The sequence below is a fragment of the Helianthus annuus genome, chromosome 11, assembly GCF_002127325.2.
Source record: "Helianthus annuus cultivar XRQ/B chromosome 11, HanXRQr2.0-SUNRISE, whole genome shotgun sequence".
Taxonomy (NCBI): Eukaryota; Viridiplantae; Streptophyta; class Magnoliopsida; order Asterales; family Asteraceae; genus Helianthus; species Helianthus annuus.
Window position 1 is genome coordinate 129,604,587 of NC_035443.2, and position 14,387 is coordinate 129,618,973.

The 14,387-nt window shown below is 37.9% G+C and overlaps 1 protein-coding gene across 1 annotated transcript; it reads right to left on the bottom strand.

The window, feature by feature from the left end:
- Window positions 1–265: 265 nt before the first annotated feature.
- LOC110884084 (tropinone reductase-like 3) lies at window positions 266–5,412 on the bottom strand. The gene is made up of 6 exons (XM_022131746.2): window positions 5,139–5,412; window positions 1,935–2,051; window positions 1,675–1,809; window positions 1,030–1,155; window positions 834–935; window positions 266–688 (listed from the first exon to the last, which is right to left on the bottom strand). Exons 1-6 carry the CDS (start codon window positions 5,274–5,276, stop codon window positions 539–541), a joined length of 768 nt encoding a protein of 255 aa, XP_021987438.1. The 5' UTR covers window positions 5,277–5,412; the 3' UTR covers window positions 266–538.
- Window positions 5,413–14,387: the final 8,975 nt, after the last annotated feature.

Genomic DNA, 14,387 nt, shown 5'->3' on the forward strand with positions numbered 1-14,387 from the left:
CTTAGCTCAGATCCATAACATAAAGGTTCAAAGCGTTAATTAACTCTCCAAATGAAAATTACATTAAAATAAAATATAAACATGCAACAAGTTATGCTGCTACACCTTTTTGAATGACAAAACCAAGTTTTTTAACCTTAAATGGTTATCGCTGTCATTTCAGCTATAGTTAGGTAGTAGAGGCTCTTGCCTCATGAATAAAAGACTAAAGGTTCAAATCCTTGCATAGGGTGTAATTTAGTATTCATTTGTGTAGTTAGGAGCATGAGTAATATAACATTTGCCATTAAAAGTATAAAAAATTACAAGTAAAAAATGTGGATACACACGATACTACTTTATTCAATATCGTTTGAGTAGAATATAATTGAGATTTAGAGTATATTAAGTGCATGTTACTTCCTTGAAAAACCCTAAACCCAAAACCCTAGTGTGAACATGTATGCGCAACCCGTGAAATTAAGTCTCGGACTTTGAAGTCAAAGGTGACCATAGAGTGAACCGATTTGCAACCACAACCTAGAAGAACAAATGACATTTATAACCTTGAAGGGGCTCCACCAGCAACCACAATTGTCTCGCCGGTTATATAAGAAGCATCATCAGAAGCCAAGAAAGCTGTGGCTGCAGCCATGTCTTCTGTCGTCCCAAGCCTTTTAAGCGATGTCTGTTCTTCTAGGGACTTTCTCTGAAGGGTATTTTAGACATTTTGTTAAAAGGTCAAAAATGAAAAAAAAAAAAAAAAAAAGTTGTACTTGGTTGGTGCAAAATATATGTTACTGTTTTTACTTCGGAAAATTGAATAGTATATTTAAAGGAACAAGGGCACTTACAATGGTCTCGTTGTTGGTAATGAATGAAGCAAAGTGTGTAGGTACAAACCCGGGTGCAACACAGTTCACACGAGTATGTGGGGCCAACTCGGTTGCAAGAGCCTAAACGAGTACCAAAATAAGAAAGAATTAAATTATATGTTTTATTCTTTTACTCGATACCTTAAGGCAGATGCTAAAGAGCGCGCATTGGTACCTTGGTAAGACCGAGAAGAGCAGTCTTTGTGACACCATACATGGCCAAGCCAGCTGGCGGTTGGAAAGCACTGATAGAGGATATGAAAACGATCGATGAACCTTTCGTCAAGTGCTGGGATGCATCCTGTTTATAGATTCATATAACAAGAAAGATTTCTCACTTATATTTCTTTATTTTTTTAAAAAATTGACTTCTAAGATTTATATATTCAAATGCAAACCACCTTTCAGCCATCGGATCTGCTCGATAATGATTTCTTTAGATGGTGGCAGTTTCGTAATTAACATGGAATGATGTTGGATCTCGTCGATGAACATGTATTAAATATGTATTAACTAGTAAATAAAATTTTGAGTTGATGTATTTTCAAGTTAATTACAAAAATGTCACCGCGTAAAAAAGTAATCCTTAAGCAGATTCAACGGCTAAAAAGAACCAACGGTATGTTCAACATTAACCCTTGCACAATTTATATATACACACTTTAGAATATCAAATAATTTAAGAGCTGCGGTCAAACTTATTGCTTTTCCTATATAAATGATTAAGAACTCGTGTTATTGATTCTCAATTTCAAGTAAATGTTAATTATACCTATACCCAAATTCATATATAATAAACAACAGTAAAAACAAGGGTTACCTGAAGCAGGAGTATAGAGGTTTTAACATTGATCTCCCAAAGCTTGTCAAGCGCGGATTCTTGCGTTTGGAGAATGGCATCAACTGAGGGATTAGCAGCAGCATTTGACACTACTACATCTATTTTCCCGTATTTCTGCAACCATAACCAAAGAAAAAAGCTTCGTGATCAATGTTAGCAAAAACCAACACGTTATTGGTACATATCAAGAAACACACATGAACTCAATGGAATACAAAGAGGTGAAAGTTCATTGTCACCTGAACAGTCTGATCAATGAGATTCTTTCTCTGTTGTGCATTAGAAACATGGCATACCAAACCAAACACTTCAATTCCTTCTGCCTTGAGCTTCTTCACTGCTTCATCAACGTTTTTCTACAGCAAAACAGTTTCATCTTCAACATCAATTCGATTTTTCAATTCGTATAAACAACCAAACAAAGAAACAAATCATAATTACGTTAATTCAAACAACCAAACAAAGAAATAAATCATAATTACGTTAATTTACCTTCACAAACAGAAATTCTAGCAGAACACATAACCTTTAAAGGTTGATTCTTTGTTTACTTGTTTATATGAATTTGTGTTTATAGATCAGTAACAAAAACTTGAGCTTTGTTCCAATTCATATAAACAAGTAAACAAAGAATCAAATCAGAATTACATTCGATTCACATTCACAGACAGAAATTTTAGTAGGATATGTAACCTTAAATTTGTGTTTTCTGATCAGAAACAAACAACTGAGCTCCATTTTAATTCATGTAAACAAGCAAACAAAAAATCAGATCATAATTACCGAATTACGTTCAATTCACATTCACAAACAAAAATTTTAGCACAACACATAACCTCAAATTCTTTTTTTCTGATCAGAAACAAACAGCTGAACTTCAATTCAAATCGTATAAACAAGCAAACAAAGAAACACAACATAATCAGCGACTCCATTCACGTTCAAATACAGAAATTTCAGTAGAACACGTAACCTAAATTTTTGTTTTCTGATCAGAAACAAACAATTGAGCTTCATTTAAACAATCAAACAAAGAAACAGATAACGATTACACTCAATTCACATGCACAGACACTTAACTTCAGTAGAACACATAAGAAACAGATCATAATCAGGCTCGATTCTCGTTCACAAACATCAATTCCAGTAGAACACGCAACCTAAATTAAGCTTCATTTCAACTCGCATAAACAATCAAACAACGAAACACATCATAATCACGTTCACAAACACAAATCTCAGTACAACACTGAACCTAAATCTCTAATTTCAGATCAGAAACAAACAATTAAGCTTCGAGACGCTCGATTCACCTTCAAAAACAGATATTACAGTACAGTACGTAACCCTAACTTGTGTTTTCTAACGAGAAACAAACAACTGAGCTTCAATTAGTGCTTTCATACTCAATTATTACAAAAAAGTAAACAAATCTCTTCTCAGAAACAGAAATTCCAGTAGAACACATAACCTAAATTTATGGTTTTGATTAGAAATAAACAATTGAGCTTCATTTCATATCATATAAACAAGCAAAACAATGAATCAGATCATAATCAGGTCCGATTCACGTTCACAAACACAAAACTTCGATAGAACACATGAGAAACAGATCATAATCACGCTCAATTGACGTTCAGAACATCAATTCCAGTAGAACACGTAACCTAAATTTCTGTTTTCTGATCAAAAAACAAGCAATTAAACTTCATTTCAACTCGTGTAAATAAGCAAACAAAGAAACACATCACAATCACGTCCAATTCACGTTCACAGACACAAATCTCAGTACGATACTCAACTTAAATCTCTGTTTTCGGATCAGAAACAAACAATTAAGCTTTATTACGCTCGATTCACCTTCAAAAACAGAAACTACAGCACAACATGTAACCCTAGCAGGGGCGGATCTATACAATGGCGAGGGGTAGCCCGGGATACCCCTCAACTTTCTTGGCGTAGTGCATTCTTTATTTTTAATCTCTGTTTTATTAATGGGGATACCTCTAAATAAATATTATGACACCCCTAAGCGAATGTGAGGATAAAATAAAATGAAGTTTTATGATCGATTAAAAGGATATTTTAGGATAATGGAAACTTCTAAAGTTGCAGGTCATATAAGAACGAAGAACATGAAGTATTATTAATATTAATAATAATATTATAATAAGAGTTGGAACTTGGGAGTTGGGACAATGAATGAAAAGGAAAAGTAAATCCAAATAACACATGCCAATTAGGCATGGCCTAATGGTCAAGAGGATTTTCCCTTCTGGAGTGATTCAATTATTAAAAAAAAAATCTAGAAAACACAAAAGTCACAATTAGTTAAAAACTTGTACGTTGGTTCTTTTTTAACAAGTTAAAAGTGAAAATAATATAGAAAAAACAGCTTGTTGCTCGCTTACCTGCGATATTGATGTAATTCGGCCAGTTCACGTATAAATATTAATTGCTTAAAAAAACATTAAAATACTTCTTTTGAAATATATGATTTAATAGATTTTTTTATAAATGTAAAGAAATATTATATAAACATAAAGAAAATTTGAATGTTTAATCTATATGTTTCTATGGATATATATTAAGAAATTTTTTAAACTACGGTTATATGAAATTAAATATCTTACGATTCATACTAAAACTTAGAATTTTTAATATTGAAAAGTCATATGGGACTACATACTTTAGTAGACATTCAAAGACAATGAGTTTTGGTTCTTTTTGTTGTGAAGATTTCTTTATTACAAACTAAATATTATTATAAAACTTGTAAATAACATTTGAATTTTAATACTAACTATTTAATTTTTTTTAATACATAATTTCAATTGTATCTTATCTTATCTCAAAACATCATATTATAATTTCTAAATCTTATTTCTAACTGTTTAATAATTTTTATTTAACTTGTATGATACACAAGTCTTTAACCTAGTAAGTATGTATATATATACACACACACTAGCCGCATACGGCCCCTAAGGGCTCTTGAATTCTCATGGATGACCTACGTAAAAAAAGAATTTAAGGGTCCATTTTTACTAGCCGCAGGGCCCTTGAATTCTAAGGGGCGGGTCTAGGTAAAAGCTTTTAGGGATACCCTGAATTTTTCTTCTAGGTCCGCCGCTGAACCCTAGCTTGTGTTTTCTAACCAGAAACAAACAATTGAGCTTCAATTACTGCTTTCATACTCGATTATTACAAAAAAAAAAAAAAAAAAAAAAAAAAAAACAAACTACTCACATAAACAATCAAAACAAAGAATCATCACAAATTTACGTACAATTCACCTTCAAAAACAGAAATTCCAGTACAACACGTAAGCCTAACTTGTGTTTTCTAACCAAAAACAAACAATTGAGCATCAACTAGTGCTTTTCACACTCGATTATTACAAAAAAGAAAAGTAAACAAATAGAAGATTAAAGGAGAAAAACCTGTCGACGAGAGGAGATAACGACTGAAGCACCTTCTAAACCTAACCGGTGAGCGATACTGAAGCCTATACCTTGAGTTGAAGCTGTAACGATCGCAACTTTGCCTTCGAATCGTCTTCCGATCTTCGATTTGTCCATTGTTGATGATGATCAAGTGTTGTTGTACAGTTGAAATTAGGGTTTGGAAGTTGTGATGAAACTGGTTTGATGATTTGAAGGATTATATTGGGAATGGTGATTGTTGAAAGGTATGTGTGGGGCCCAGTTTTTGTTTGTTATCTTGAATTTATGATAACGACGGATAACAAGTTCTAGTTGAAGTGTTTAATTAACTATTTTCTTTGAAGAATCACCATGGACTCTGGTTGACCCTAAATGATTGGGTTAACTTGTTGCTATTTTATAAAGGCTCATTGCTAAGGCTAGAGGGTATGGTGATGGTCCTCCAAGGGAGGATGATTCGCCACGTAAGCGTTACGTCATAGTCCTCCCAAGGATGTTCCATCTCCCAAAAATAGAGGGTATGAAGGATGGTCCTAGTCATAGTCCTTCCACCACTTTTATGTTTTTTTTTTAATCTTCTATTTTTTTAACATTTAACAAATAAATTAATAAAATGTAACAATAAAATGTAAACCAAATATTGTAAAAAAGCCTTAGAATTTTAAAATTAGATTAAAGAAAGGCCTGAATGTGTATTCTTAAAAGCCCAGACATACTGGGTTACACAAGCCCATACATCCCAACCATTCACCTAAAACCCTAATCAGGGTCACCTATCACATATTTTGTGGCATCCTCTTCTTCTATCGTCTCTTTACCTTCTTCACTGATGCTCAACAATGGCAGGTTCAAAAATTCAATCAAACAACAACAATCAAATCAAACAACAGCAATCAAATCTCATATTTTCTTCTACTCCTCTCTCTCTCTAAACAAAGAACAGCAGAAAGAAACAAAGAACAAAGCCTTTTCAGATGGGGGCCCACATGTTTGCTCCGTCGCAAACGTCAATATTCGGACGATGGGGACGGGACGGGACGGAGGGGGGACGGCGTGGTGTGCCGGGCGTCGCCGAGGTTGGACGGAGCTGGAGACGGTACCATACCGTCCAGCCTAAGAAGGCTTTATAGAAGAGTGATAAGTATCTGATAACCTAAAATCTAAATTCACTACATCATCACCCAAAACCTAAACACCTACCCTCATCCCACCCCATCACCACCCAAAAACCTAAACCCCCTCCCCCTCGCAAATTTAAAAAAAAAAACTATACCTCAACAAAAATCCCCTAAAAAACCTAACCTCCCCCCCCCCATCCCCCCCAAAAACACTTAAACCCCCACCCTCTGGCAAAATGGGGGGGGGGTTAGGTTTCTGGGTGGTGGTGAGTGTTTAGTTTTTTTTTTTTTTTTTTTGTAGTGGGTTTATTTTTAGAAGCATTTGTACACTTCTTATTTTAAAGAGCCTTGGGATTTAGGTTTTTGGGTGGTTGTGAGTGTTTAGGGTTTTTTTTTAGTGGGTTTATTTTTAAAAGCCTTTGTACACTTCTTATTTTAAGGAGCATTTGTATTTGATCATAATCCTGTTGCAATATCATGTATTTGCCATCATCACTTTGGTGGGTGGTAGAAGCATTCTGCGAGGAGAGACCACTCAGACCAGGGTTCAATTTCTGATATGAGGTAAATTTAGTGTAATTTAGTAGAGATTATGTAACATTTGTAGTTCAAAAAAAACTTACTTTAGGGTTTTCTCATGTTACCACGTTAAAAACGTTCATGTTAGGACAATCAGCATCATTTGTGGTAGAACAGTATGCTTACGCAAGAAAGTTACTTTTTTGGATGGAGGTCGTTACTGTAGAGGATCCCAACGATTGATGCTTTGGTAAGAAGAGGAATTCGAGTTGACTCCTTGTTGTGTGTATTTTGAGGAGTGGAGTTTAGGTTGAGATGGCAGAACACGTCCTTCTCTCTTTCCTCTTTGCTTCGGTCATGTGGTTGCAAATCGCTTGATTGGTCAAAAAAACAACTTCATTCGGACAGCTTGCTTGAAAGCATTGTGACCATTCATATCAAAATAAGGCAATATACCCAATCTTTTTAACAAGAGTTTGGTTTCTGTAGCGAGCACACAATGAAACATTCATTAGTAGCAAGGTGTTGGATGATATAAAGCTCAGTTCATTTACATGGATCGAGATTGGTGCAAAGTTTAGATCTCTTAATTGGATAGTTTAGACGTTATGGTTTGCAGGGGCGGAACCACAATGTTAGGAGTCGTAGCCCGGGCTACGGCTCAACCCGTATTCGTAGTGATTTTTTTCGGTTTTATATAAAAGATACCCCTAAAACATACGAGGATACCTCTAACAAAAAATAGGATACTTGATACTACTAAAATCCCATTTTTTATAAGCCCAAACATATTACCACCCGAAAACTTGTAGAATAATTAAGCCTGAATGATAAAATAAGGAGTAAACTGCAATTTTACCCCTGGGGTTTAGGCCAATTGGCACTCTGACCCCCCTAACGAAATAATTGCAATTTTACCCCCCAACGTTGGGGTTATGTCGTACATTTACCCCCCCCCTCGGCGTCAATTTTGTTAACAGATCTGTTAACTTTAATATGAAATGACTATCTTACCCTTCACTATTACCCCCCAAATGTTCCTGTTATGTCGCATAATTACCCCCCACTGGTAAATTACTAAATTGTCCTTTGTTATTACCCCCCCTATACTCTGTGTTAAGAAACAATATTACCCCCTACAACTTCCAAAACCCTTCCCGCAAAAAAGTTTGACCACCCAAAGTCAACTACACATGGAAATTCACAAGAAATCTGATTTAAACTTAATAAACACTTGTATTCAAACTTGTTCTATGTTTGTATACTCAAAATCAGAAACCTATAAGTATACTCAAAATCAAACCTGTTTAAACCTGTTCAATGTTGGAAATTCAGTTACCAATCTGTTGTATGTTACTAGAATCTGACCACAAACTAATCAAGATTTCCAGGCAGTACCCATGATCCCATTTCCAACAGAAGCAGGTTTTAGGGTTGCAAATGCACATGAATCTGAATGGACATGAATCCAAATGGACATGAAAAAACAGAGGATGTGAGGAAAGACTGTTGGGAATTTGAACACATCAGTTATAGATAGATGAGTATAATTCAATGCAATTGATATTTCTCAGAGAATACAAGTATGCAACTAAAAAATGGATATATATTTTAGATTCAAATATGTTGATGTATAATAATATAACATTTGCTGATATCATCATATCCTGTGAATTTTATAGATTTACACCTAAACCCTGAAGATCATGTAAGGTAGATGTTATGACCTTCAAATTACATTGAGCTGGATTTGATTGATTCATATTGTCACATCCCCAAGAGTACCACCTAGGGAGTGTCCCTGTTAGGCGTGTGACGTACCAACAATGAGCCACTAATCACATTGAACCCATACAAGTTTCTAAATAACGTTCTCAATGATTAACAAGTTTAAATGAAAACCAATATGTTCAGCGGAAGCAAATATTAAACGAAGTTAAACTGTTTCAAAACCAAAGTATAGTATCAAGAAACCAATCACATAAATCCTTCCCGTCGACCCATGACCACTCCAGCTACTCCAGACAGCAAGTTCCCAAATCCAAGATACCTAACGACCTGCGAGCATGCAACAAGTGTATCAGACAACGCTGGTGAGTTCATAGTTTTACGAAAACGTTGGTTACCAAGTGTTTAGTTAATCCATTGAACTTAAATCCGAAAGTAATGTTGATAATATCTCGATACTGAACAAGACGGCTCCTGATGTATGTTTTGCCCGTTCCCAGTGCTCCTATCACAACACTGGGCATGACTGGGTCATTAGTTCACAACCGTCCTCCCCGGTACGGTGTGAGGGTGCCAAACCTAAGTAGCGCTACCAACTAATACCCCATTACCTCCCCGATAACAAAAGATGGGACTTAAGAATGATAGGGTGAGAATATTATCCAACATCCCAGTTTTACCCAAAAGACCTATCCCTCCCCGGGATACCCACTGACTGTCCCAACCACCGGGATGCATGCTCAAAAGTAATGACCTCACCTTCGGTTTGCTCGGTAAGATTAAGTACTTTGTTTACGTTCACAGTTGGTCAACCCATTCCTAATATGGTTACCAATAGCAATCAGTTTTGAGTACTAGAAATCACGTATTTTATACACACATAAAACAAGTAACGTGTAAACAATACATGTATCGACCTTCACACGAGTCTTAACAGTTAATCATGCAACATAACAGCCTGTATTTCTAATATCGTATAGTCCATATAATGCGCGGCCCATTACCCTGTGGCCCATTTAGGGTGTGTATGGTCTGCACCCAAGTGTGCGACCCATTTATGTGGTGCGGCCCAGTACAGTCCAAGTAATATTCGATGTGGGCCAGCCCCTTTGAGTCACGCCATCCACCCTTACCCACAGTTTCCAATCCATGTATCTCGGCCCAAGTTTCTAAGTGTGTGAGCCCAATATCCATGCCTTATTTTACGACATTTGGTTGTGCTAATATTCTTAAACACATCTCTAGCAATTTATATCCAAAACCATAATTGACTAGCTATTCAATTTAGATCAAACTGTTTACTTTCTTCGATTTAGATGAGCCCCAAATATCATTATGGCAATTAACATTATTATCACATCTAATCATCTTTAATCGTACCAATCCTTCGCTAGTCTAGTAACACTCATGTCATCAATAAATCATCAGCATAGTTATACGATCATCATGCCACAAATACTCTAACATTCTTGTCATCACAGCAACCTAGTTCTCTATGTAAACACAAATCACTTCACATACAGTAATATCATAGCTTTGTCCAATATACATAATTCTCTTGACTATCAATAACATCATTAATAAAATATTTATATTATCTCAATCGTTTGTGGACCATTATGACTATAACCATATCAGATCAAACAATTATTATTATTCCAACAAACACGTGTTACCATTCTTTAATTATAAAACCTAGTTGACGGCATCATACCACGTTTATAGAACAGCCATATAAGATTATGTTAATCATGTCCACACATCAACGAAATCAAACAGTTAAGAATCAACGCAAATACAAAACCACTAACCAATAAGCTCGGCCGGAGAAGGTGATGCCTTGATGGGGGGGGGGGTTTACTGCCGTCAGGTATGCAAAGGGTTGGAGAGGTCTAAGGTTGTTATGATTATTCTAAAACAAAGTATAGTTACGTGTCTATCTAACTTAAACAAAAAAACATGCGAGACCTATGGGGGTTGGGCTCGAAGAGCACTTCAGGCCTGGAATGTGTGTGGGCCGATGTGGGTTGGGAATAGGGTGAAAGATGTGGACCAACTACATGTGCAGCGGCCCAATAATATATCTGAATAGTATTAATTGTTGCAGCCAATAATATATCTGAATAGTATTAATTGTTGTCGTCGGGTATGGAGGTCCAATCCTAGTTTAATTGTTGCAGTCAATTATTCAACACACTGAATCAACTACATGTGCAGCTGCATGTGAACTTGATAGGATCAATTTGTAAATTGTTGAGTGGCCTCATTCAAACTATTCGGTCCAATAGCATTTCAAGTGAGTGGAGGTTATCTCAAAGTCCAATAAAAGGTCAATATACTTGGTTCTAGTTCACATTAATCACTAACACCTAGCATTACACATATAAAATCCACTAATTAACAAATTAACAAAATATTCTAACATTTCAAATAGTTGCACATTACAAAAACTAAAACAATTTGTCACAAGAATTGCAGAACAAGAGATACGTAGGAAGGAACTTGAAGTTTCGGGTTGTCACATCATCCCCAACTTGAAAGAAATTTCGTCCCGAAATTTGACAAGTAATCCAAAACAACAAGGTGTTAACTCAGGGTGATCAGGGTGACTGTGGATTTTTCGCGGGTACCACATCATCCCCAACTTGAAAGGGAATTTCGTCCCGAAATTCGCCCATGACAACAAAAGTTGGTTCAACCACCTGAACAATTGAGGATTTTAGAGTTTTATCAGATCTTTACGTTCCCACGTGGACTCCGGTCCATGTCTTGAGTTCCAACGAACTCTCACGATTGTCATACGATTATGCTAACGAACCTTGACTTCATGGTCCATGCTTTCGATAGATCTCCTAATATCGCAACTAGTCATTAATCTTAGGCTCTAGCAAGGGTATCGCAAGCGTTCCACCAGACAAACACTGCCCTAGATCCGAGACACAATTGACATCGAGCGCGTTACCCAACTCGCCAGGTAACTCGAGTTTGCAGGCCACGTGACCGATTCTTTCCAGGATTCTGAATGACTCAACGTAACGTAAATTAAGCTTGCCACGCTTCCCAAGCGTACCACACCCTCCCAGGGTGAAACTTTCAACCTGATACGATCGCCTACAGCGAACTCCCAGAGTTTCCTAAGCTTATCAACTTTCTTGATGGTCACGCGTTGTCGCCAAACGACTTCTGATCCAAACAAACTTCCCAAGAATTTCAAGTAAAGGTTCTCACCCACCTTAGTCTAACAAGAATATTGGCATTATTGTCTATGTAATGCCTCATCAGAGCTGTCTGGTTACCGAAATGATAACTGCCGCAGTAGTACTCAACCATAGGTAAGAGTCCTTCAAATTTGCACCAAAGCCAGTCACACACATGCTCGCGGCATGTCTTCCAGTGCCAGGAGAGTTCGTTTACTCTGACCGTTTGTCAAACGGCGATAAGCAATGCGCTGGTCCTGACGTGAGCCAAGGGTGTTGTGTATTGCCTGAAATAAATCATGCGTAGATCAAATTCAGAGGTAACAGGAGTTGGCACCTCTTGCCTAAAAGCCGCCTCTCTCAGAGGAACATTCACAACTGTGAAGACTCGCCAGTTTTCTTGATTGCAAGAAAGTGTGTCGATAATGTGGGTCCATCAATGATCATACAGGTGATAATGTTTCCGTTTCGAGTTGTAAGTAGACCAGTGATAAAATCCATGGCAGTCTGTTCTCATTTTCATATATGTGTTTATGGTTGCTGATATCCCACCTTGACTCTCCCACAAGTCAAACATCGTTCTCATGCGTTGCTATGTGGGCCTTCAGGCCCGGTCATCCATACATGGTCTTCGGGTTTTAATACATCCTATCAAAACTCGGATGAATAGGATATCGAGGCCCGTATGCTTCGCCTGCACCAGTTCCCTAAGGTTGCTGTATAATGAGATCCATATTTGTTCCATGAAGTAGCAAATATCGTCCGACCTGCCAAAAGTTGCTTCCCCATGCCCCGCATGGGTCAATCTTGAGAACTCTCTTCCTTCAGTTCTTCAATTTGAAGTCGATAGCGAGCTGCGAAGCTCGTGCACGTCCAGGTTTCACGGTCGTATACATTCAAGAGTTCCACCCAGCGTTGTCATCACATGTTAGCTCCTTCGAAACAAGGGTATACGGGAGGCCCTTGTGATCGGTCTAGGTAGTGTATTTGGTACCGTCCAAGTAATGCCTCCAACTTAAATCCAAAGACCATGGCTTCCACCGCAGGTCGTCACTTGTGCAGTTCTCCCTGTAAGTCCACCACGTGGGCCATCTCCTTCTCGTGCTGCATTGATGTGTAACTGGGACTCTGATTCGGACCATCATGGCATACCGCCAGATCATTAGTACCCCCGAATAGAAGTGATGCTCAGTGCGTTGCAGGGTTGGGTTTCAAAAGCTGAAAAGACGTTCCCTTGTTTTATTTCCCATGAATTCACAGCTCCCCGCTGTGCTAAAGAGGTTGAAGTTGCGCAATCTTCGAAAATCCCATGATGAATCTGCGATAGTATCCAGCGAAACCAATAAATTGCCGTATCCCCGCAGGAATCTTTGGTGTCGATCAGTTTCTAACCAAAACGGGTTTTAGCGAGATCCACGTGTATTCCCACTTCGTTGATTATATGACCAAAAAGGTACCCCTCGCATCCAGAAGTTGCATTTATCAAGAATTCGCGTGGTGTGGCTCCTCCTTCAGGAGCTCTCAAATAAGATACAAAGCTGCCCATGATGTTCTTTTCTCCTGTAAATGATTCAAAGCGTCATCAAATAGCATGGTCGGTTCATGTGATCCCTAAAGCTGCCAGTGTGTTGGTTAACCCAAAGGTCATGAATACAAAGTCGCAATGGCCACATTGCGTTTGATATGCCGTTTTAGGAACATCCTCCCCTTGGACTTCCATCGGACGATAGCTCGTTCGTTAGCCAATCCCCGAATGGGAGCTTGACCCTCGCAACTGGTCAACAGGTCGTCAATACATGGTCGAGGAAAACGGTTCTTGACTGTCACCTTGCTGAGTCCTGGATAATCAGTACACATACGAAAAGGCTTTATCTTCCTGAATATAACTGGGGCTCCCCAAAAGCGAAAAACTATGTCCAACAAAAATACCGTCCAATAGTTCCTGTAGTTGATTAGATAGTTCTTGCAACCTTCCTGGTGCAAGACGGTATGTAGTACGAGTAATCAGGGCTGCCCCTAGCGTGAGATCAAACTGAGATTCTGCCTAACAGTTGTGGAAGTAAGCCCGAAAGCTCCTCGGGTAGCATACCGAGAGGAATCATGAACAATTGGTGGATCCTCGATCCTCTTTTCCTTTGCCTTAACATCAGTAACGGTTGCTAACGTAGCGGGGTAATCCCTCCGTAGACACTTCTAGGCCTTCATAGCTGAAATGGCGCTAACCTTTGCATCACTCTGATGCTTTAGAACAAATAACGATTCTCCACACAAAATTTTCTCCTCACAAGGTATGTCTGCGCGATTTCTGGATAACCAATCCACACTAAGTACTGCATTGTAACCATCAAGGGTAGTAGAAGGAAGGTCGATGTGACAACCCTCACATTTACAGGTATCCGTACAAGTAATCAATATTTAATTTGTGCTTTAATGACTGTGCTTGATTACAACTGCAATTAAACTGCTTTCTGTTTTCTGATACATACATACTCATGCATCACATTTTATACTGTCACTCTATTATTTACACACAAACATTAGTGACAAACTTGATGCACGAAACACAATTAGCACAGTGAGCGGATAACCCAGAAAACATGCTGACAATGCCAGCACCTAGACAGACAATGTCATTAAGGCCAGTATAAGCCAGAAATAGAATACTACACTAGTAGGGAGTGTAG